Genomic DNA, 26,362 nt, shown 5'->3' with positions numbered 1-26,362 from the left:
CATATGTTGCAAGTTTCACACCTGTTCTGTATAAGGCATAAAACTTTTAAGTGTAACTGAAGAGATCAGCAGTACTGCCAGTAACTACATGACTTTACGCATGTTTGCTTTGCTGTGCTAACAGTTCAATGTGTATTTTGATGACAGGAATATGATCAAGTCCTTCTACACTGCAAGCCTCCTGTTTGATGTGTTGAGTGTCTTTGGCGAATTATCAGAAGAGGTGAGTCACAGTGGGGTTTCTCCTTCCCTACATTATGAACTGGATAGGCCTGTATTTTGAAGTCCAGGCTTATTTTACAACATTTTGTGTTGAAGGGACTTAAATGTGGGTCTATGATGTGTTCTTTTACACGGTCACCCTGTTTCTTATGGCGCAGACACACCAGCTTGCCTAATTTAGCGGAACGTAAAAACGTCTAATGGAATAAAATATGTCATTAGCCATGTTCTCGTTCAAATCTGAAATCTGTTGCAAAACATGAAAACATGGAAATTACTAGGAAAGTATAAAGCAGAGCCCGAGAATTGACAACGCCTCAGCACTCTCAGTGTACACAGAGGTTTTGAGAGTGCCGATTCTTGGCAAACTTGTGCCTGGAAAGAGTTGGTAATCCACCAGTTGAATCTTTCTTGGATACTCTATTTCCAGTGTGCCTGTTAGGCCATCTCTACTGGTCGCCATGGCTGCAGATGTATTTTATACAGAGGGGAAGTGACCTGTGTCCGAATATGGACAATGTTTCATTGAGTGTTCTTCACTCCCTAAGGGCCAGACATTTTCCTACTGTAGAGAGCTCATTGGATTGACTGTTTCAACAATGTGCCTTCTCTGTGTAACACTATCCCATACAATGAGCTCTCAGAGTCACCATCCATTACTGTGCTGTTTCTCATCATCAATGTCACAAGGAGTTGTGCCATATTGGATTACTTGCAAAAAAAGAGAACTTAAAAAGTTCTCTTTTTAGTACTAGACTTAAGAGTGCTCAACTCTGATGTATGTAAAAGTAGAAGTCGACATGTAAAAGGGCTTTAAGAACCTTCAAGACCCTTTTAATGGACATGTGTTGGTGGTGTAATTACATGTTTCAGCACACTTTAGGCAGTTGAAAATAAATCTGAACTCTTAGGTCATTATACCTTTATTAAACCCTTAATGCTTATATAAACCTACAACTCTTAAATAAATAATGTCTATAATTGTAAAATCAGGGTTTATAAAACGTATAGTTTCTTAACTCTGAAATCTGATTGCATGGTCCACGATTTGAAGCAGTTATAAAATAAGCAGGTTTCGTCATACCTGTGACAGCAAGTCAGTTGAATTCTATAGTAATTTGCTGCAGTCTACATACACTGGCGGCCAAAAGTTTGAAATAATGTACAGATTCTGCTGTTTCGGAAGGAAATTGGTACTTTAATTCACCAAAGAGGCATTCAACTGATCACAAAGTATAGTCAGGACATTACTGATGTAAAAAACATCACCATCACTATTTGAAAAAAGTAATTTTTGATCAAATTTAGACAGGCCCCATTTCCAGCAGCCATCACTCCCAACACCTTATCCTTGAGTAATCATGCTAAACTGCTAAATTGGTACTAGAAAATCACTTGCCATTATATCAAACACTGCTAAAAGCTATTTGGTTCATTAAATGAAGCTTAACATTGTCTTTGTGTTTGTTTTTGAACGGCATGTCTTAAGGTCAATATTAGGACAAAAATGACAAAAAAAGAAACCACTTTCTCTAGAAACTCATCAGTCAATCATTGTTTTGAGAAATGAAGGCTATACAATGCTTGAAATTGCCAAAAAAAAAAAAAAATGATGATTTCATACAAAGGTGTACGCTACTGTCTTCAAAGACAAAGGACTGGCTCTAACAAGGACAGAAAGAGATGTGGAAGGCCCAGATGTACAACTAAACAAGAGGATAAGTACATCAGAGTCTCTAGTTTGAGAAATAGACGCCTCACATGTCCTCAGCTGACAGCTTCATTGAATTCTACCCGCTCAACACCAGTTTAATGTACAACAGTAAAGAGAAGACTCAGGGGTGCAGGCCTTATGGGAAGAATTGCAAAGAAAAAGCCACTTTTGAAACAGAAAATCAAAAAGAAATGATTAGAATGGGCAAAGAAACACAGACAATGGACAACAGATAATTGGAAAAGAGTGTTATGGATCTTAACCCCATTGAGCTTTTGTGGGATCAGCTAGACTGTAAGGTGTGTGAGAAGTGCCCGACAAGACAGCCACATCTATGGCAAGTGCTACAGGAAGCGTGGGGTGAAGTGTTACCTGAGTATCTGGACAAACTGACAGCTAGAATGCCAAGGATCTGCAAAGCTGTCATTGCTGCGCGTGGAGTATTTTTTGATGAACTCTTTGAAGTAGTTTTAGAAGTTCTGAATATTTTTTTTCAAATTGTAATAGTAATTTTTCATGTTATTAATGTCCTGACTATATATTGAAATCAGTTGAATGCCACTTTGGTGAATAAAAGGACCAATTTCTTTCCATAAGAGCAAATACTGTACATTATTCCAAACTTTTGGCCGCCAGTGTATATCTACAATATCACCAATAGCTTGCTTTTGTATTTTGGGATTATTATTATTATTATTATTTTCTTTTATCATATTGTTGTTGCCCCTTAAAAAAAGCACTAAAGTCTGTGTTACAGCAGTTTTACCATTCTTAAGGAAAACTTTGTGTCATGCATAACAAGAGCTCTTAACCATGGTAAAATCAGTGTAATGCGTGGCTTGTAATTAATTGCTTTTATTGGCAACAATGGGGGACTTACCAGTTCCTAAACTCTCATTCATGAGTTGCTGTACCGTAATCACAGTCATGAGAAAATTATTCATCCCTCAAGTGCTGTCCAGGTCAAATCCAGCCAAATCCAAGCTTATCTTATCTTAATGATTCACTTATTGACTCTCCTCCCTTTTTCCCCTTTTCAGAACATCCAGCACAGGAAGTATGCAAAGTGGAAGGCAGCTTACATCCACAACTGCCTGAAGAATGGTGAGACTCCACAGGCCGGTCCGATTGGAATGGAGGGGGAAGCATATGGTTAGCACTGATATTATATCTTTCCCTCATAATTGTCCTGTGACTCCCATTAACACAATACACACTAGTCAGGGCTTTCCTCCAGGAGTCACTAAATGGCTTCCTCAATGGGAGTAAATGTTACCACATTGTGTACCTTATCAAAGTTGAGAAAAAAATCACCACCTCACCCCATGACCCTTCCCCTGCGAGTCAGAACAGACTGCTATATAGTGATTTTTCACAATCACAGACTTGATCAGATTCTGTAATAGTGTGAAAATTGTCCACCTAAATATTTTAACTTTTGTCATTAGGAGGCAAAGTGTTGTAGCATTCAGGACAGACATAAAATGAATACAGATATACAGACATACTCTAAATCGAAAGGTCTCTAAAAATCAAGTGAAAAAATCTTTGTACAATTACCAAATGAAAGCTTATACTTCTGATGATGCATATTATTCTACACCGGGGTACTCAAGTTACTACATCGGGGTATTCAGTTGCTGCTTCTGTTTCTGCACATGCGGTGCATGTGAGCAATTAAATGTGACAAATTAGAACTCTCCCGTTATAATGAACAGAGCTTAAATAAATTATATTTTTGGCATTATTTGCCTTTTATTAGTTAGGTAAGTAGAGAAAGACTCAGGAAATGACTGGGAATAAAGTGGGCAACAGGATTGGGAAATCTCAAGCCGGGACTCGAAGCACTTGGTACAAGGTTACGGCTCCAACTGTGATGTTAAAAATATGAGGCTGCACATTTTAAAACCAAATTAAATTTAAGTATCATTACTATTGCCAGGTAATTTTATTCACTTATCCCCTTGTCTTCCCATATTTTCTAAAAAAGGATCACATATTAACCTTAATTAATCTAACACGTCGGCAGTACCTTAATAGGTTTGAAGGAAGACTGGAAAAAGAATGCCAGCAAACAAAAAAGCAGTTAGAGTGGTAGCTGTTGTGGATAAGAACCTGCTACATTATTTTCATGCTAATAATGCTAAAAAGGAATGAAGGAATGTAGTACCTTTCAGCATAATTGTGCTAGTTGTATTATATCTCTTGCAGTTTATACTGTATTTAACTGTGGATTACATGCAACTTTTCAACTAGAGGAAAAGGAAATTAGAATAATGTAATCAATTCAGGGAACATGTAAATAGCTGTTAGTGCCTGCAAAACCTATTACTTGGTTTGGTTGTTTACATTCTGCTATATTAGGAAATTGGAATAGGCTTTAGTTAACCGGTTCATTCTATATTGGGTTGTATTGAGTCATTCTGTATCGCACATTGCCAACATTAGCCAAACTTTGGATTTGCCCGTTTAGAAAGGAAAAGTCCATTTCATCCTCCTAAAGAGAATGTTTATGCAAAAGCAATTTCAAACCCCTTTCTATGAAATCCTTATTTAAATAGTAAATCACCAGACATAGAACATGTGCATGCCTGTAGCATATCTATTAGTATAATGACATTTTTGAAAGGCCTAGAGCAGTTAGTCAAATAAAAATGTAACCCTTAAAGCTAAGATTTAAATGTATAATTGTGAAATATATAATTTATCGATTTTAAAATGTTTTCTTCTATCCTAGCTTTATGAGCCAAGTCAATTCTAAGTAAGCCATTTGTAGGTTGATTTCCCCAAAAATTGTTAACACTGTGGCTGTGTAGTTTGTTTGTGCATCCCGACCAACACGACACAGCAACATTAGCTCAACAAATGGTGTCAGTTTGGGCCGTTTCCCTTTTATTTATTTTTATTTATTTGTTTTTGCAACCAATGGCAGATAGGTGAAATGTTCAAGAAACCTGTTTGAAAACAGTTATTTTTTTGCTATTCCGTTAAGTGACGCTAGTGGAGCAGCAATTATACACTTCAGTTTTAATCTCTTTGCTTCATAAAATCACCAACTAAAGTATATGGTTCCAGTTTAGTCCCAGCATAGTAAAAGCTGCTCTTGTTTAGATATTGTTTAACAGTGAAAGATTGTCCATGTGCATATGTGAGACAAAACAGTGCTTGGCGGTGGGCTCCAGTTAGATCACCCCCAACCCGCCCCCCACCCCCACATCTGCTGGGTGTGCTGCTTTTGACCTGACCTGCTCATGTCTGAGATGAAGTCATATAGACTGAGCCTTAGGGACATACACATGCATAGTATGTGTCTTTAGTATGTGATATTCTCACTTAATCTTGCCCGTATAATCACTGATTTTGGTACTGTACAAATGTTTAAAACTGCAGTATTTTACATTGCTCATATAGCAAGTCTTATTGTTTTATTTTATGGTATCTACAATGTTTTCTTCAGCTTTACATCTAACAGCTGGGCCCCTCTTGTTAAGTAGTGACCTCATGCTTGGTTCTTCCCTCTGATGCAACATTGCCAAGAGAAAACTGATACAATTTATTTTGCCTTGATGAATTCAAACACCTTATCACAGTATCTGTCTCTTTCCATATGTCTGTCAGACAGCCTTTTTCAAGGAGGTCCCTTAGATGAAATAATACAAATAAGCCAAGATGTTTACATGCTGTGTAACTTGCACCAGTGCTCATTTGATGTCAGGCTTGCATCGGGTCCTGTTCTCAGCAGTTAAAGGAATAGTTCTTCAAAAAGTGAATTTTTTTTATGATTTACTCATCCCTTATGTTGTTCCAAACCTATAGACCATTTCAAGGACTGTTTGTCGGTTTAAGGAAGTGACAGCCATGTCCCTTGAAAAATTCTGGCTAGTTGTCGTACTCAAAGCAACAGCGGGAGGCACTTCATTCATAATGACTTGAACACAATTAATGTTACTAACATTAACGTGTCATAAAATGTCATTATAAAAAATTGGGACCATGTTCTTCAGTGGCTGGATGCTTCCTGAATGCCTGTAACTAATGGAAATTAAAATGTTTAGATTTCCGAAAAAGCAACCACAAATGGATGCAGAAACCGCTAAAGACAATTCGAACATTCAATGTACCTTATTGCAACAAGTAGGCCAAGATATGATGAATGCAGTCAAAATTTGCTCCTGTGAAGAAAGTAATAAGCATAATTGATTTCTGTATTTTGTCAAAAGCACTCTTTTCCACTAACAAAGTAAATTACTGCTCACCAGTTCTGTTTAGATGGGTTATGTGTTTTTGTGCCGATTGAAGAAAACCTTTATTTAATGTTTGGCATAATGAAATACCGGGTGGGAATAGCCCATGCTATGTTAAGAACCATACAAGCGGTATTGTTTCCATGCCATATGAGTTTGGCATTCCCACTTACAGAAATGTATGCATGACAAGCAAGTTGCAGGACATGGGAAAAGAGGCTTATTGAAAGGAAAGAGAGCAAATCTGTAGCAGCTTTCTAATTAGCGTAGTATTCCTAAGCCTCGTGCAATGTTTAGACCAGTAGCTGGTAGTTTCCTGGAGCAGACTTTGCGCTCACACCATGACTCCATGGAAAGTAAGGGTCTCTTTTCTTCCGCCTGCTCAAAAATTAAGGTCAAACAGAAATAGGCTTGAGTGTCAGTGCAAGTACAGCTCGGAAATAAATTACACATTTGAAGAAGTCTGCAAACAACATGCCTTACACTTGCTGAAGTTATTGTCTAAATTAATTTCTGTTGTATTTAGGGGGACCTGTGGATTGCTCCATTTGAATTGGTCTGCATTAAGTAGATTCTAGTACCATGGATGGTCTGAATATATACAGTGCCTTGCTAAAGTACTGAGAACCCTGACCAATTCTCTCATATTACCGAATTACAAATGGTACACTGAAATTTCAAAATCAGTTATTGTAAGTTGACATTGTTTTTTTTGTTTGTTGGGAAAGCAGGTTCTTTTGCAGTATTTCCCTATATTTTGCTCCATCCATTCTTCCTTCAATTCTAACAAGATGCCCAGTCCCTGCTGATGAGAAGCATCCCCACAGCATGATGCTGCCACCACCATACTTAACTGTAGGGATGTTGTGTCTTGAGGCATAGGAAGTGTTAGGTTTGCGCCACACATAGCACTTGGAGTTTGGCCAAAAAGCTCTATCTTGGTCTCATCTGACCACAAAACCTTGTCCCACATCGCAGCTGGGTCACTCACATACTTTCTGGCAAACTCCAGACGTGCTTTCAGATGGTACTTTTTGAGTAACGGCTTCTTTCTTGCCACCCTCCCATACAGGCCAGCATTATGCAGTGCTATTGATATGGTTGACTGGTGCACCATTACTCCACTCCCAGCCACTGATCTCTGTAGCTCCTTCAAAGTGATTGTTGGCCTCTCTGTGGCTTCTCTTATAAGTCTCCTTTTTGTTAGAGCGCTGAGTTTTGATGGACGGCCTTTTCTTGGCAGTGCCTGGGTGGTGTGTTGCAGCTTCCACTTCCTGATTATTGATCCAACTGTGCTCTCTGGGATATCCAAACATTTGGATAATATTTTGTACCCTTTCCCTAATCTATGCATTTGTATTACTTCAACTTCTGTGGAATGCTCTTTGGTCTTCATTTTCCTTCAGATTCACATCCTGACCAATGATCCTTCAACAATGGGTTTTTTATCCAGAAAATGTAATTGCAACTTGAATGATTCACAGGTGGATGCCAATGGTAAAGTAACTGTGTCCTCGTTAGGGAAATTTCTTTCATCGGTGTAACCTGGCATCTTCCACAGCACAGGGGTTGAATACTTATGCAAGCAAGATATTTCAGTTTTTTATTTTTATTTTAAATATTTCCCAACATAAAGCCAATGTCACCTAACAATAATTGATTTTGAATTCCAGTGTTTTAAAATAAAATATCAAACAGAATGAAATTTCATTACACCATTTGAAATTCAGTAATATGAGATAATTGGTCAGGGGTCTGAATACTTTTGCAAGGCACTGTATATACAGTACATTGCCCAGGCAAAGTAATTCACCCATAGTTCTGTTTGTTGCTAGATTAGTTTTTGCTATTTCAATACCTCCATACTGTTGCAATATTCCTCAAAAGCAGCATGCATATTGTGTTCAAGTTACTATTCCACAAAAGTATTACCACTATAATGAAAAATGACTCATCTCTCCATGGTTTGCAAGATGATATGACTGCAACATTCCAAGAACTTCATCTTGCATCCCATTCTGTTCACATCTGTTTACAATTTATACATTTCCTCCCTGTCACTAATTAGCACTAAATAAATGTTTCTTTTAAGTGTAATGTAGGTCACAGTCTTATAGCTAGAAGAAGAGTCAGGTCGAGCACACCCATTGAAATTTTTCAAAATTCATGTCAGCCATCGGCACAAATCAATAATAAATAGAGCTTTTATTGGCGGAAAGCTTCTCTTAAGCCTCTTGTTGACTTACTTTTGCGGAATGTGCTCGAGCCAGTGCAGATTCCCCCTCAATCACTGTTTGTACTTAAAACCAAAGGCCTTTTGGAGAATTCTGAGGATTTAAATCGGTGAAAACATTAATGGAGTTTTAAACAAAGTTTACAAGTTCAGTCATTAGGTATAAGCAGTTCAAGGTGGATTCTCTGTTGCGAATATATGTTGCACAATGCTGGTTATTTATTCCCCTCATTGCTCCAAAGGAAGTGCTTCATATATTCAGCCTGTTTTCAGAGTACCCTCAAGAGCCACAGCGTGTTCATGCATACTTCAACACTTCATCCGGCCCTTGTGTGCAGATCCTGACTCTTAAGAACAGAAGAGGTGGCTGTTTGTGGTATCATAGTGTAATCACAACCTCCCTCATCACTATAGCAGCACAAAGCTATTTTGTGTGTAGACTTGCCTTGGCAATAGTCAGCAGTCAGACTATTTCTGGGAAGCCAGCCTTTGGTCTTCATGGAGTCTACACCGTTCCTGTTTCACAACTCCTTATCTAACTACAGCGACGATACGAGAGCGAATTTCTCTTCCAGGATCAGCCAGGAATCCCCCTGATCTGGCTCGGCTCAAGCAGTGCTGCGCATAAACCAGATGAAGGCCATATTTTCATATGACCAGAATGTTTGTTTGACTTGCCCCACCCTTATTATTTCACCGTGGATAATGAAAATACCACCCCCCCCCCCCCCCCCCACGACAAGTCTGTGGAAAGAGACCAAAAAAAAAACCATTTATGCATCAACCAAATTTGGAAATGTGTTTTTCAAACTTGTTCCTAGTGAAGGAATGTTACAGTATATTGAAGTTTTACCTTGTTATTAAATCCTGCTAATGTAGGCTAATATAGATGGTGCTAACATCTAAACTGTGTGTTTTACTGTAATGTATTATTTTTTCAAAATAGAGTCTGACTATGGGTTTCAGAAACATTATGAATGTGGGATTGTTGTAATATCTCAAATGGAAGAACTCAGCCACAGTTTGTTGGAATTTCCTTCTTTGCTCTGTTCCTTGTTTTTTTCTGTATTAATTTATGTTTGTCACTCATTTTGGGGGTGTCTTAGGGTTCAACATGCAATTGATTGAAACTGGTTCCATGTGTAATTAATGCTTTCATCATATTGTTCAGGGTTTTGAGGCAAAGCACGGCATTGAAATTAGATGTTAAGGAAAATATTTAGCTTCAGACTCAAATCAGATCATTCTTAAATGTCACTTGCATAATAGATTAAGGTGAGAACTTTTCACATTTTCAAAAGTTAGATATATGTCAACCAAACTATTTTTCATAAAATCCGATCAAGATCAAATTATCTGATCTTTACTATCCACATTACTTTTATACAGTTCTATACTCGTACTTGAATTCAACAATTGTCTTGTATATGGCTATATTGTTATTTCTTCCAAATAATTTTCTTCTTTTAGCAATAGAAATTTCTTCTGGGTTGCTTCCCTTTGCTGCCATGTATCTCCTTGGCTGCATGAAGTTGTGGTGGTACTACAACTTACAGATGTAATCAACTTCATTAAAGTGTTTAACCATTTTTAAATCCCTGAAACAATTATTTGCCTGGCAATGAGACTAATCTGTTCAGTGATTTGTATTCATGATAAAATGATGTGAGAAAATAATGGTTTGAACAGACCTCTAACAAACTGGATGGAATTATGTGAGAAAATGGAATAGCCTGATTAGTGCTGGCAACAGGCTGTTTAGAGCTCCTTTAGTTGTTGAAAAACACATAGTTCTAGGAAGGAAATCCTCATTTAGAATTATATTGAATTTTCTATCAGTACTTACAAAGGAAGGGCTTCCTAATGACGTTTCAGATGTTTTCATTCTGACAAGCCCAGTTATGACAAACAGACAAACCTTAAACTGTTAACACATTTTGCTTCTTTTTTTCTTTACTTAGATGATGAATTTGGTGCTGAGGGTGGTGAACCTTCACTAGCTCCTCAGGGTCCACCCCAATCACAGCCCTCTTTCCACGGCCATCCAACAGACCAACCCCCAACGTCCAATTTCAGTAACATTCCGATACCTCCAGGGTCACATGCCCCAGCCAATACACCTGCAGACATTCCACCTCCAGAAGGTAAGTGTTCACACTATGGACCTTTTTCACATTTCCAAGTTTGGAATGTGGAAGTAAACTATAGCAGGGTCAACTTATTTAGAGGTACATTGAAGACCATAGCAAAAATGATTTTGTGTTCCCATTTGCAGAAAAATCCAATATTGCATTTCTAGTCAAAAGAGGAATAATTTAGAGAATGGATTACGGTGATCAAAAGAAAGAAATTAAACAATTTGAAAATGACAAAAAATACTGTATGATAGATTAGATTTAGCTAGACTTACCATGCTATGCTAAGGTGGAAATTGTGCTGTCGCCATCTGTGAAAAGGGTCTATTCACATCTAATTTTACCTGAGATTATTGGAATTAGTACCTTAGTACTACCTTGCATGCTTCCATTGTATTTGTGCTTAGAAATAACGTTATCAATGTTTTTGTGCAGTTGCCTGTTTATAGAGAGCCATGCATTTAATGACTCTTTTTAGACTGGGTATTTGCTCGATTTGTTCAAATAGCAGCCAAAGATCTGAAAGATGACCAAATGAATCACTCAAACACATTCCTCTGTGACATTCATAACAACCCAGTTCCCTTGTCTCAAATGCACAGATTTCAGCACTTCTGAGAGTGCTGGGACAGAGCCCTAGTTTGTCTTGGCTCTATATATTTCCTGTTCAGGTTTCCTGTTTTCCCACCTTTACCTTTTAAAGAACAGTCAAGCTTGGTACCACCATGTGGGGTGTTTCCCCTTGCAACTTCTGTCCTCTGTGATTAGTGCCTCAGCTTCCAGGCATGGTGAAAATGACTAATCTGCACCATGGCATCCCAGAAGTGCAATCACTGACTTTCATCAGGGATGGCATGCTCTCACTCTCAAACCTGGAAAGCATACAGAAAGAGTTTATCTTGTATTTGACTCCATGTCAACTCTTAGTCTCTCTTGTTGAAACCTAAATGAACTTTTTTCAATTAATGTGTTTTAATTTTTAATTTCAAAAAATTAATAAATTTTTGTTCTCTTTCTTAAAAAGAGCAGGCTCAGCCTTTTAGCTGAGCACTTCTAAATCAAAATCAGTTATAGCAGTCCAAAATAAATTGATTCGTTAATTTGTCCATCATTTCAGTATTCCATCAACAGTCATGAAAGCAAATGCAAAAGTCCGTCCACAGTTATGAGTTAATAAACTTTTTCTCTGTTTTGGAGCAGCACAGCCCATCAAACCAGTGCCTGTTCCACGTACCATGCCAGTGGTTGACCCTTCACTACTAAACAATACCCAGGAAGGTATGCTTTTTTGCAAAGATAACCGCTCTCCATTGAAATCCAATCTCACTGAACCCAGCAAAAACAACAAAACCTTGCCCTTTCTCTTGAAAGAGAAGATACAACCTCATTTCACCAAAATGCTGAACCTCATTTTGTTGCTCGTAAGACTAGAGGAAAAATCATTATCATTATTTATTTTCTAAATAAATTAAGCCTCTATGGGAAACAGATTCAATTATTTTGGCTTTCCATAGTGAGTGGGAATAGAACAGCCACAGTCAAAGCTGTAAGAATCAAGTCTCGGAATGAAATTTCCTCACTGCCGGCAACTGTCACTAGAATGTACCTTTAATAAGAATTAATGCAAATTGTGTCCAAAGCAAGTGTTGGCCTTCAGTCTGCCAATTAAATAATTTGTCTCCTGAGTGAGGTCATTTGATATACAATGGCTGCCCACTACAATTGCATTTGCTCATATGTAACTGGAGAAATTTAGTCTTGCACTGAAAATCTCAAAATTGCTCCAATTCTATGTAGAAAACAGTGTTTTATTTGATATTGTTTTGGTTAATTGAAATCTGTCTACTAGGGCTGTGCCAAATCGCCAATACAATACAAAATATATCTTGCAATTGTTTTTCTCACAATGTTGCATCAATATTTTCGATCCATGCATCTCTATTTATAAGTGCGTTTGTATGCATACACATACATTTTTTAATTTCCTACAGTGCAGTTAATAAAGCAGATTGTCTAATTGCAGAAACTGGCGTTTCATAGTGTGGACATTTTTTCCAGTAGTTAATGGTGATCAGTATGTATCAGTAAACTTGAAAAGCTTGAAGATCTTGAGAATAGAAGCCGCAGGAATAACGTTCAAATTGTTGGAATTCCTGAGAATGAGGAGGGCAGATATATAGTGAAATTCCTAGACGAGCTTTTTCCGAGTCTGCTCGACATAATAGGCCACAGGCTGGAAATCGAGTGAGCTCACAGAGTCCCAGCTCTCAGATTTGCTGAGGGAGATAGGCCCCGATCGATTCTGGCCAGATTTCTGAGATCATCCGATAAAGATCTTGTGTTGCGCCAGGCGAGGAGCAAAGGGAAGCTTTCTTGGAAGAACCATAATATTTTCTTGTTCCCGGAATTTGCGAGTTTGACGAGAGAAATGCTATCGGTTCAAGGAATGTAAGAAACTCTTACATCAGCGAAAGATCACTTTTGCTATGAAGTTTCCGACCAAACTGAGAATAGAAACGAAGGATGGTTGCAAAGTATTTACATGTCCCAATCAGGCAATGTCTTTTATTGAATCAATGGGTGAGTAAACCATTGGGTGTTTCTCAGGTGAGTGGGTCGACTTGCTGTACTTACTCTGGCTTTTGAGGAAGCTGGGCATCATTTTGGTCAGTTTGAGAGTGGACACTACGGATGACCACGAAATATCTACATGCTCACACAAAGGATGACTTTTATAAAGTTGACGGATTGTGTAAGTCATGATATATACTTTTATGCGGCCTCCGAGTGAATTGACTCAACCATCCGGGGAACCGGGATGTCGGTTTTGTTTCTTTTTGTATTGGTTCTGCCTAGCGGCTGGAGCTTGTTCTATTGAATAACACTCCTTTGGAACAGCTGTGGGTTAATCTGTTCGTTCTTCGTGCTTATTCCTCCTGCTGGCTGGAGTTTGTTTTGTTGAGTGTTTTTACGGGACATTGGAATGATTGTCATCCACTGAACTCATAACAGCTGGCTCACTGAACATTAGTTTGTCTGTCCGAGGAATCTGAACGGTTTTAAATCAGCTGGAATTTGTTTTGTGGAAGATCACACCTTTGAGTCAGTTCTGTGAATGAATCTACATGTTCTTTGTGTTCATTCATCCTATTGGCTGAGTCTTATTTTACAAAGTATTTTCTGTTAGGTAATTTTTCCTCACAAATTTGTGAGGCAAAATTGAGCAATCCGATGGCAAAGTTGTCGTGGAGGCTCGTGGGCGTTCATGGACCTTTTGAGTTTAGAGGGATTGTCGCCGGTTGGCGCTTTCGTGCGCTGGGTTAATGTGCATGTTTTTCTTTTTTCTGTTTGTTTTGTTTGGGGGGGAAGTTCGGGGTTTGATTGTTTCACTAATGGGGAATGTGGTCTGTATAATTTTGTTTTTGACACACAATTAATTTTTTCTACTATATAAAAATGTCAAATGTTAATATGAGTGTACTGTCTCTCTCCACATGGAATGTAAATGGGTTGGGGCACCCCATAAAAAGAAGGAAGGTTATTACTTTTCTTAAATGTAAGAAATATGATATAGTGTTTCTTCAAGAAACACATCTCTCCCCGCAGGAAGCTGAAAAATTTGGAAAGATATGGGGTGGACATATTTTTTTTTTTAGTGCTGGCTCAAGTAAGCGCAAGGGAGTCATTATATTGATTAATAAACATCTACAATTCAAATGTCTCAAACAGACTAAAGATAAATTAGGGAGAGTCATTATTGTTCTAGCTGAAATTCAAGGGCAAAGGTTGATTTTGGCTAATATTTACGCACCTAACACTGATGATCAGGGCTTTTTTTATAGATCTTGAAGGGATGTTGCAAACCGCTGGCACCCCTCATGATATAATATTGGGAGGAGACTTTAATCTTTTGATGGACTCCGTCCTTGATCACAGTGAAGCAAAATTGTGTAAAACCCCTAGAGCAACATTGACGCTTCACAGGATGTGTAAAAATCTTGGTCTTACGGATATTTGGAGACTTTTGAACCCATCTGGTAGGGACTATACATTTTTTTCATCAGTCCATAAGATTTATTCTAGAATAGATTTTTTTTTTTTTTTTTATAACCAAATCCCTCATTTCATCTGTTGTTGATTGCTCAATTGGAAATATCTTAGTCTCAGATCATGCCCTGGTGAGCTTAGAGGTGTTGCCATATACAGAGAAAAAGAAATCATATAGTTGGCGCCTTAATGTGTCCCTTTTGAAAAATCCTGATTTCCAACAAATGTTAAAGAATGAAATCAATGTTTATATGGAGACCAACTGGTCTTCAGTATCCTCTGTGGGCGTGGCTTGGGAGGCACTTAAGGCGTTTCTTAGAGGTCGGATCATACAGAATGCCTCATTCATCAAAAAATCCAAAGTACGAGAACTCGTGGAGTTGGAAGAGAATATTAAAAGTGCAGAGGCAATTGACCCGATTGAAATATAGATATAATACTATTTTGTCACAGAAAGTGGAGTTTTGGTTATTCAGGGCAAGACAGTCATACTTTGAGTCGGGTGACAAAGCAGGGAAGCTTTTGGCTAGATATATAAAGCAGAGAGAGTCTCTTTCTATCATTCCCTCAGTGAAATCTGCTGGTGGTGAAATTTTTACCTCAGCCATTGATATTAATAATGTCTTTAAAGAGTTCTATCTTGATCTTTATAGTTCCACATCTTCATCTACTGATGAAGATATTAGATACTTTGTGGAACCATTAGATCTTCCTAAACTGACGATTGAGCAAAAAAACTCCCTTGATTCTGAGATAACCTTGGAGGAGCTTGACGAGGGAATTAAGTCCCTACCTACTGGCAAGGCTCCAGGGACAGATGGTTTTGCTGCAGAATGTTTAGATCCTATGCTACAGAACTGGCTCCACTTTTGTTAGAAGTTTATACTGAATCATTAAAGAATAGAAAGCTTCCTCCAACCATGACACAAGCCCGGACCAGTCTGATTCTTAAAAAGGACAAAGATCCAAGCGAGTGTAAAAGTTACCGTCCAATCTCCCTGATCCAACTAGATGTAAAAATGTTGTCAAAAATTTTGGCTAACCAATTAAGTAAGGTTATGACATCTCTTATACATATAGATCAGGTGGGATTTATTCGGGGCCATAGCTTTTCTGATAACATCAGGCGTCTCATCAACATCATGTGGTCAGTAGCGAATGATCAATCTCCGGTCGCTGCCATCTCACTTGATGCCGAAAAGGCGTTTGATATGGTAGAATGGGATTATCTTTTTAAGATTTTGGAAATGTATAGGTTCAGGAGTACATTTATTGGTTGGATTAAGTTACTTTATAGACACCCTGTAGCAGCGGTACAAACAAATGGATTAATTTCAGATTATTTTACTCTGGATAGGGGCACTCGGCAGGGCTGCCCTCTTTCCCCTTTATTGTTCTGTCTTGCCCTGGAACCATTAGCAGCCGCGATAAGGGGGGAGGATGATTTTCCAGGGGTGGTTGCAGGAGGTGTGGCACATAAGCTTCTGCTTTACGCAGATGATATTTTATTATTTGTCTCTGAACCTACTAGATCAATGCCTTGCCTCCACAGAATTATTAATTGCTTTTACAAATTCTCATGATACAAAGTTAATTCCGAAGCTTTGGCTCTGACAGCATACTGTCCAGTAACGGCCTTCCAGCCGGGCGCCTTCCAATGGCCAAACAGGGCATTAAGTATTTGGGGATTTTATTCCCAGCAAATTTGTCTGATTTAGTTAGTGTTAATTTTGACCCTTTAATAAAAAAAATTTCGAGCGACGTGGGCAGGTGGGCTTCATTACTCGATGATTGGGAAGGTTAATGTTATTAAAATGAATTGTATTCCAAAATTTAACTACCTGCTACAATCTCTCCCTGTGGATGTCCCCTATCTTATTTCAAGCAATTTGATAGCATAGCGAAATCCTTCATTTGGAATGGTAAACATCCTAGATTGCATTTTAATAAGTTACATTGGCTGATTGACAAAGGAGGGCTAGGCCTACCCAAGATTTTGTTTTATTACTATGCGTTCAGTCTCAGACATTTGGCTCATTGGTCACTTCCACCTGAGTGAGCCCCTCCCTGGTTTGTTATTGAACAGGCAGTTCATGCCCCTATTTCGCCATTACAAAGCATCTCTGTCAAACTAATCGGAAAAGTTAAGTTTACATTTACATTTTTACATTTATTCATTTGGCAGACGCTTTTATCCAAAGCGACTTACAAAAGAGGAAAACATAAGTGAATCATCTTAGGAGACAGTGGTATGAAAAGTGCTGTATTACGAAGTATCACTAGCATCATAATAGTATTCAAAACTGAATAAAGTGCAAATTTTTAATGACTGGTTAAGTGCTCATGGAACAGATGTGTTTTTAGTCATTTTTTGAAGACCGAGAGTGAGTCAGCTTCACGGATGGAGTTGGGAAGGTTGTTCCAAGTTACACCCCGTTATTTCGCATTTACACTCGGTATGGACTAAAGTGTCCAGATTGTTCAAATTGGACACTTATTTAAACGTTGCCTCGAGCATATGGCAGAACCCAAGATTGTGTATTGGCAAGTCCCCTTTTTGCTGCCCAGAGTGGATTGTGAGGGGGTTGAGATTGTTTGAAAACTTGGTCCAACATTTTGGGATCCCCAGACCTCAGTTTTATAGGTATTTACAATTGCACCACCTGCTTTGTACTGTTTTTGGGAGTAGCACACACCCCACCTAAGGAGGCAGATGCTTTGGGAGAGGTGATTGTGGCTTTTGGTAAAGGTCATGAGGCATCAGTGTACTACTCCCTGTTAATTCAGAGTATGGGGGGGTGGAGCTTTAACTTCTATTAAGAGATTATGGGAGAAAGATTTGAATTTGGTACTGGAGGATGGAGTGTGGACTAAGATTCTGAAAAATGTCAAGTCTGCATCTAGAGATGCAAGGGTTCGCCTTGTGCAATTTAAGATTTTACAAAGATTTTATTGGATCCCCTCTAGATTATATAGGCTTGGTCTTAAAGACACACCCACCTGCTGGCGATGCCATTCAGAAGTTGGAGACACAACCCATGTTTTTGAGGGATGCGTTAAGATCCAAGATTTTTGGTTAAAGATTCAGAATTATTTGCGTGACATTCTGGGCACTCAAATTTTACTTTGCCCCAGACTTTGCATTTTGGGCGATGGGGAAGTTATAAATTCGGGGGACAAATATATAAAAAATTGGGTTCTGACTGGCGTGATGATTGGCAGACAAATTATTTTAAGGGGATGGAAGTCAGACGGAGCACCACCATTTCCGGAGTGGTGTGCAGAGATGGGGAGGGTGGCGGCTTATGAGAAGATGATAGATGGAAGGTTGGGGCTGGAGGACTTATTTTTCAGGAAGTGGGGTAGGTATTTGGCAGTTTTGGAGGACTCTAGGGGAAGGGATGAGGAGGGAGACGTTTAATTATGCATGTTTATTATATATTTTATTTTTTATTTATTTTTATTTATTTATTTTTTATTTTATTGTTTGTGTGTGTATTATTTTATGTGACCACAGGGGTGTTCTTTGAGGTAGGGTGGGGTTGGTGTTTGGGGAGGGATGTTAATGAGGGTTAAAAGTTAAATGTTGATTCTGTGTGTTTATGTTGTGTTTTTCTCTGTGTTTTTTCTTTGAATCAATAAAAAATGTTAATTACAAAAAGAAGACCAGCAAGCAAGCTAGCAATTCCAATTTACTGATATGCCCCTGAGACAACAGCTCTCCCTTCACCAAACAATAACAAACCTGTTAATAAATACAACCAGTCCCAAGGTGAAAGATGTCACTACAGTCTATCTGGGAAATACATTACAGTTAACAAACAAAATCCCTCTGTCAAAGGACTGGCACTTAGCAGCATTATATTTTAATGTACTATTCGTACAACATGTGTAGAGGGCTAAACTCCTACATACAAACTACTGGGTCTTCTGCCCTGCCATGCCTTGCCAATGTAACAAACAAAGAATAACAGCACAACAGTTTAAGTTTTTCAAATACAGATTACTATTAAAAAAAAAAAAAGAAAAAACTTTTGTGTGTCCCTTCAGCACAAATGCACGTTCAGCTCCAAATTTCCCTCCCCTACAGACAAAATAACACAACAGCACAAAATGATGGCCAAGATCATACCAGTACAAGTAAGCACTTGTTGAAATGTTTCTGAAATCGAGCATCTCAATCAAGGCAGCTCCGTGGCCATAGTCCTCCTAGTTTGTGTAGACTCTATGAAATCGAGGTGCAAGCAAAGCTTTTTAGGAAAGCAAAAAAATGTATTATGGTTAAATATTAATACCGGAGTAGAGACCAGATCTAGCGATTTTAAAGCTCAAAAGTGCTTTGGTGGTCGTCTCTGTCCGGGTAATTATTTTGCTCTTACATTATGAATTCAGCTCAAACTGTCACTCAGAGTATCATTGTGAGAGCTAGCATAGTTTACATTGTGGTAATGGCATTCGTGTACCATGACTATAATATTTTAAATGCCCAGTGGCAAATGCCTCAACCTAAGCGTTCATAAGTTAGCCCGACCTCAGCTAACCCTATAATTTTGTGTGCTAGAAGGCAATGGAGAGATGGCATGTATCACATGGGTACATTCCATCTCCTGAATCTTCTCTTGGTTATCAATAAAAAGCTAAAAAATAAAAACAAAAAAAATGGAAAAATATGCTGTCAATATCTATATGTATCTGCTGAGATGTTACAATCTATTGATTACTAAGGAGCTGATCACACAGAATGTGTTCTTGCATTTTAAACAGCTACAAACGGAGGCACTTTTTCAAAGTTAAACCTGCAAGACGCGTTGTAACAGCTAAAGACGTACATCTGATGCATATGTACGTAGACAAACAATTAAAAAAGTAGCACAGGTGGAATGTAAGAGTGAACAGCTCCTAATTTATGCTATCTTATACCTTGTGTCATAGAGTGAAATATGGAGCCTTTTTTTTTATTTTTTTTTATTCCACTGCTTATTTTCATTATTTACTAATTTTGTTTAATATCTATTTTCGTTTTCAGATAAAAAGAAATAAGCTCTTTTTAAATTTCAACAGGAAGTGATGCAAATATTTTTTTCACATTACATACAGTAAGCCGCTCTCTCAAATCAGCTTGCGAAGGTTAACTTTGTCTGCTTTACAGGTGACGTGCGGCTCACACCAGAGGACTTTACGCGGGCTCAGAAATACTGTAAATACGCAGGCAGTGCACTGCAGTACGAGGATGTGGCTACTGCCGTCCAGAATCTGCAGAAGGCCCTCAAGCTACTAACCACTGGCAAAGAATGAGACTATTGTGTCCCACCCTTCCAACGCCACTTTATCAGTGATCTGGCCCTGAGGAACTTAAAAAAGGCCATTTCACCAGCCTCAGCTGTATCAAAAAGAGACACTCCATAGGACACCCCCATATCACTCAATACAACATCTGTTTCTGTCATACTGGATGTCAGTAGTTGCTCATTAAGAGCCAGATAAGATAAAGATTCAAAACTGAAAAATCAGGTGCATGTGAAAGACCCTTTCAAATTATAAGTGCACAAATATGCATGGTTTAGGGTGTTTTGATGTTCATTTTCTGGCTTCACATAGTTAGGTTAGATATGCATGGACATGGGAGCATGTCCCTTAGATATCTATAAAAGAAGCACTTTTGTGTCTTACCTCAGTCTCTTTGAAACGTTAACGTTATCCAGAGACATTTTGCCCTTAACTACTTTCAGTTCCCTTCTATGTATATGCTTCAGGTGGAAGGATTCTGCAGTTAGTTCACACTCAAGTTTTTCTGCTGTTAGTTATTTCAATCAACAATAAATCTGTTTTTGATCTGTTTTCATTTGTTGTTTTCCTTTATAATAATCCTCATGATAAAGGTCCATAGAACAATACTGATTTATTTATTTTCCGATTATTATTTTGAGCTTTAAATGTAGTTATTACATACAAATGTTTCCAGGGTGCATACATGGCATCATGTAAACAATAAGCATTATTGTTAGAACCTTCAAATTGAGGATTAGAATAGTGTTAACAACTGTCCTCTATTCTGACAGCCTTTAACAAATCCTCAGCAATGCAAAACCATAGCCATTTGATCTTGCTCAGATTATAATTAAATTAAGAACAAGTTATGAAATTGATCACGGTAGTATTCCTGCGGTTTAAAAAAGTGTGTTTTGCATTTCAAGGAGGCTATAAAAGTTATTTGTTTTCAGTCTAGAAACATAAAATGCGATGTGATAGAGATATGAGAACCCAGATCTTTATATGCATAACCTGTTTTGGCAGAAATGAAGACGTTGGTCCGATCATTGTGCATATTCAGGAAGTAATTAAGTACAGTAGATAATTTCTGTTGTTTTCTGCTCAACTAGTGCTGTTTATGTTTGAATTAGCAGTGGTATGGTCATTGTTTTCCACCATGGCCTGCTTTTAGCCTGAAGTGTAATAGAAAGGGCATTGCACTTATCTGGAAGTAGACCGAACTATCACTGCATGCATCTGCATTTGCCTGAATCTTTTTCCTGCCTCATTGCAGATGCAAATCAACATCACCTGGGATTTTCCATCCTACTTGTCTTACTCTTTTGTTAAGTGGCCGCTTTAATGGGCTAACGTGAATTTACGAGGTAATACTTTCTTCATCCACATCAAGTGGATCACTGATGAAATCAGTCTAGTTGGCATACTTCAGTACTACACTAAAAAAGAGGGTTAAATGAATAGTTCACCCAAAACTGAATATATTATAGATACTATGAATGTCTTTCTTCCATGGAACACAAAAAGAGTATATGAAGGATATATGTTAATTATTCTCAGTCACTACTCACTTTCGTAGCAGCCCCTCCTCTCCCATTGACACCTTTCATTGAAAGGTCCCAGTCTTTGTCGCACCATGAGAGAAACCGATACGCTGTGCTGTAAACTAGAGGACCACCTTGTATGCAGCATTATCATTCAAATTCACCATGAATTACAGTATATTGGCTATTGAGCAGGAAAAAAAAAATGTTATGAGTAATTTGCGAACAGCATGCATCTGGTTCCAACAAATGTGTTTTTTCCTGGCTCTCTAATTGTTTTACATTGTCAGCCTCAGCCAAGTTCCTTGTGGTGATAAAGCATGTCAGTTTAAATCTCAGTTTAAACATAATGACTGATATGAATATAGCTAGCCTGTAATAAATGTGTGTCATTTTTGTATTCGGGTTCTTGTACGGTTTTACACACCTACACCCAAAATACATCAAGACCTAACAGACAGTAACCCTAGGGACACACTTTCTATCTGATTCAAAGAAAGAGCCAGGCTCTTGTTCCAAGTAAGCTAAAAACAAAACATGCAGTTATGTTTTCGTACCAAAATTAACATCCCATTACATGTGGACTTGAGGCAAACAAGGATTGTTTAGACTCTAGAGCTTGCTATTTGACCTAAATGTTCAAATGTAAGTATCTGAGGTAGGCCTACATGCAAATACAGTTATCTGACTTGCAGGAAGATCTAACTGAAAGATCTTCTTTGACTTTGAAAACAAAGTAGCCGCATGGGTGACTGAGGACAAAATATTTCTTTGTAATTATGCTAATAAATAATCTTTTTAATTATATAAACAAAACGTTTTGTAAAAAAATAAAAGCTGATTTACAGTAGCTGAAAACAACACCACAAGAACTTTGAAGTTGAAGGAGAGTATATATATATATATATATATATAGACCACACCAATCAGCCACATCATTAAAACCACCTGCCTAATATTGTGTAAGTCCCCCTCGTGTCACCAAAACAGCGCCAACCCGCATCTCAGAATAGCATTCTGAGATTATATTCTTCTCACCACAATTGTACAGAGCGGTTATCTGAGTTACCGCAGACTCTGTCGTTTTGAACCAGTCTGGCCATTCTCTGTTGACCTTTCTCATCAACAAGGCATTTCTGTCCACAGAACTGCCGCTCACTGGATGTTTTTTGTTTTTGGCACCATTCTGAGTAAATTCTAGAGACCGCTGTGTGTGAAAATCCCAGGAGATCAGCAGTTACAGAAATACTCAAACCAGCCCATCTGGCACCAACAATCATGCCACGGTTCAAATAATTGAGATCACATTCTTTCCCATTCTGATGGTTGATGTGAACATTAACTGAAGCCCCTGACCTGTATCTGCATGATGTATGTATGTATATACTGTATATATATATATATATATATATATATATATATATATATATATATATATATATACAGTACTGTGCAAAAGTTTTAGGCACATAAGATGTTTCACAAAAATATTTGACTTAAGATGGTTATTTATATCTGCTACTTTAGTGTGTCAATAAGAATTATACATTTTATACTCCCAAACATTCCTTTTGCAAATAGAAAAGATTAGAATAGAAGAACAGGGAGCCCTGCAACAGATGGCTGCAACAGAACACACTGAACATCAAGTCAGTCTGGGATTACATGAAGAGACAGAAGTAACTGGGACAGCCTAAATAAATAAAAGAACTGTGGCGAATTCTCTAAGAAGCTTGGAACATCCTATTTGCCAACAACCAAGAAAAACTGTGTCCAGGTGTAAGTAGGAGAATTGGTGCCGTTTTAAAGGCAAAGTTGTTCACACCGAATATTGATTTAGCTCTTTTTCTGTTTACTGGACTTTGTATGACGTTAATTGATTAATGAAAACTATTTATGTCATTATTTTTTTAAGAAATCCTCACTTTATATATATATATAGTACTGTGCAAAAGATGTTTAAAACAATAGTTGTATATATATATTACACACACACACACAGACAGACATACATATATAGCATTTTGAAATATGTTTATGTATAATCTAAGAATTTAGGCTAAGTAAAATGTCAAATAAAAAATACTGTATGCTACATGCAATTAATCATTTGTTATTACTATGGTAACTAAGTGTAGTAACAATGTACAATGTGTAACAGACACTAACGCAAAGTCTTGCCATGTTTTATTTATTTATTTTTAATTTTGGGATTTCTCTTCCGAAAGGGTGGGGCTCTATTGAAAACTCCCTCCAGCGGCGGGACAGACACAGTTTTGTCTAGTTAACTCTCGTTACCGCTTTACCCAGCATCTGTCAGCTCAGAGAACAGGTCCATCCATCATAAACAGAAATTACACTCAGTTTAAGAATATCTCTACGGTAATGTGCTTTTGATAAAATGTGTCGTGGCGCGTGAGAGTTAATGGTGGGCTGCCTCTAAAAGTTCTCTGAAGTTGTTCAAAGTGTGGAAGAGATATAATGGTTCTTCAAAGAGACGAGCTTCAATGAAATAATGTAAGTTTACTTTTTAAACTTTTTTACATTTTCTCTTTAAAAATGGCACCTTCAGGCTATAGCTAAACTAAAGAAACCTTTTGGTTTTTCTTGTTTATCTTTCGCTGTCAGTAAATCTGAAGGCACGAGATTGGTGTGTTTAATGTTCAAACTAAATCTGTCGACTTTTTGCATTAAAAATAACGCAATTAAAGAGAAAGGACATACTATATTGTTTTATTGTTTTAATTTGATTATTTCCATTTGTTTTATCATGATCCATTGATCATTGATATTCCAAAGTTATTAACTCATAAATGGAAAGTGCTTATTATGAGCCTTAAGTTTATGCTTTGTGCTTATTTTTTATTTTTACTTTTTTACTCAGGTCAGTAAAATATCGAGGGGCCCATATTTGGTGTCACATTACAATGACTTTTATGAGCAGAGGAATTGCATTATGAACTTTTAGATGCCCGCAAAGAAAACAGTAAACTGAATATGCTTTAAATCGTCTAAGCTTCAATTATAACATTTCATTGACTGTATCAAAACCTACTGAGCTGCCTACCTAGACAGCGATTTTTGGGGGGCTACAAGCGAGTACAGAAGGTTGGTTTGAACGCTGGAACGCTCCTTTGATGTTCAACCAAGTAGGCTACTGTCTATGTAGGCAACTTCATTTTAAGGCACAACCACGAAGTAGCTGAATGTGGAATTTCTTATGTCATTAGATGAGATGAGCTCAGTTGATGTCACAGGAAAATGAGAGGATGATGAATACCCAATTTACCTGTGCAGTGCTGACAGCTGTGGTGTCTCTGAAGTTAGGGAAATGATTAAAAACTGCTGATGTACATTTCAACGTACTTTGTCAGTAGTTGCAAAGGAAAACAGTCAGTCTTTAGTACTAAAACTGTACTTTATTCTTCAACCTCTAGGCTTGGCAACAATAAGCATTATAGGGTTGGGGACTAATGGAATACATGTAACGGGATTACGTATTTAAAATACAAAATATAAGTAACTGTATTCCACTACAGTTACAATTTAAATCATTGGTAATTAGAATACAGTTACATTCAAAAAGTATTTTGATTACTGAAGAGATTACTTTGCATTTTATTGTCATTTGTTTTAATTAATATTTAGTCCTTTCAGATGGAAAAATGTTTACATATAAATGATGCGATCCAAAGTGCATTTGAACAGTGGTGAAACACTTTCTTATGATGTGTTACATTCATATGAGCAGACAGAGAAGAAAGTTTTAAGTAAGTTTGGAGCAGAAGAAATAGAAATAAACCTTGTGTAAATTGTCAGCTTTACACTAAGCTAAAATGCTATTTCTAGTCATTTTACATGCACATTACCAGGCACGATCATATTTTTTTATCAAGAAAATTCATGTTGGATCATAATTTCTTTTTTCTAGTAAGACCTTTGATATTAGGGCAAACATTTTATTCTTGATAATTTTTGTATTGTTTTCCTGTAAAAATATCTAAAAAATCCTTAAAACAAGATCAGTTAGATTTATCGTGTTTTAGAAACAACACTGCATAAGATATTTAGGTTATTCAGAGAATGTATTTTTAACGTGTATTTTGTCTTACTGTACTGGCAGAGTTTTTATAGTCAAAACAAGTTAAAAAATCTACCAGTGCTGAAGAAGTAATCCAAAATATTTAGAATATGTTACTGACCTTGAGTAATCTAATGGAATATGTTACAAATTACATTTTACAGCATGTATTCTGTAATCTGAACTGTATATATATATATATATATATATATATATATATATATATATATATATATATATATATATATATATATATGTATACACACACACACTGTATATATATATGTATACACACACACACTGTATATATATATGTATACACACACACACTGTATATATATATATATATATATGTACTGTATATATACACTGGTGGCCAAAAGTTTAGAATAATGTACAGATTTTGCTGTTACGGAAGGAAATTGGTACTTTATTTCACCAAAGTGGAATTCAACTGATCACAAAGTATAGTCAGGACATTACTGATGTAAAAAAACAGCACTATCACTATTTGAAAAAAGTCATTTTTAATAAAATCTAGACAGGCCCCATTTCCAGCTGCCATCACTCCAACACCTTATCCTTGAGTAATCCTGCTAAATTGCTAATTTGGTACTAGAATATCACTTGCCATTAAATCAAACACAGTTGAAAGCTATTTGGTTTGTTAAATGAAGCTTAACATTGTGTTTGTTTTTGAGCTGCCACAGTATGCAATAGACTGGCATGTCTTCAGGTCAACATTAGTTTATCTAGAAACTTATCAGTCAATCATTGTTTTGAGGAATGAAGGCTTTATAATGCTTGGAATTTCCAAAAAACTGAAGATTTCATACAAAGGTGTACATTACAGTCTTCAAAGACAAAGGACAAC

The 26,362-nt window shown here is 37.3% G+C and overlaps 2 protein-coding genes across 5 annotated transcripts in view; both read left to right on the top strand.

The window, feature by feature from the left end:
* Positions 1–20,432, top strand: part of LOC127415941 (vacuolar protein sorting-associated protein VTA1 homolog) — a 59,707-nt gene extending 39,275 nt beyond the window's left edge. The window contains exons 4-8 of one of the 2 annotated variants that reach the window (XM_051654974.1): positions 148–223; positions 2,977–3,088; positions 10,375–10,557; positions 11,749–11,826; positions 19,745–20,432. In XM_051654974.1, the coding sequence (XP_051510934.1) occupies positions 148–223; positions 2,977–3,088; positions 10,375–10,557; positions 11,749–11,826; positions 19,745–19,890 (595 nt within the window). In that variant the 3' untranslated portion in view covers positions 19,891–20,432. The remainder of the gene's footprint in view (positions 1–147; positions 224–2,976; positions 3,089–10,374; positions 10,558–11,748; positions 11,827–19,744) is intronic. The other variant, XM_051654975.1, reaches the window with a different exon arrangement.
* A 3,279-nt stretch (positions 20,433–23,711) lies between these two features.
* LOC127415939 (adhesion G-protein coupled receptor G6-like) overlaps positions 23,712–26,362 on the top strand; it is a 66,861-nt gene continuing 64,210 nt past the window's right edge. For all 3 annotated transcript variants that reach the window (XM_051654971.1, XM_051654970.1, XM_051654969.1), the window contains exon 1: positions 23,712–23,924. In XM_051654971.1, coding sequence (XP_051510931.1) covers positions 23,923–23,924 — 2 coding nt within the window. In that variant the 5' untranslated portion in view covers positions 23,712–23,922. The remainder of the gene's footprint in view (positions 23,925–26,362) is intronic.

The sequence above is a fragment of the Myxocyprinus asiaticus genome, chromosome 25, assembly GCF_019703515.2.
Source record: "Myxocyprinus asiaticus isolate MX2 ecotype Aquarium Trade chromosome 25, UBuf_Myxa_2, whole genome shotgun sequence".
Taxonomy (NCBI): domain Eukaryota; kingdom Metazoa; phylum Chordata; class Actinopteri; order Cypriniformes; family Catostomidae; genus Myxocyprinus; species Myxocyprinus asiaticus.
The sequence above is the reverse complement of the archived record's forward strand: the minus strand, read 5'-3'. Positions and strand labels throughout refer to the sequence as shown.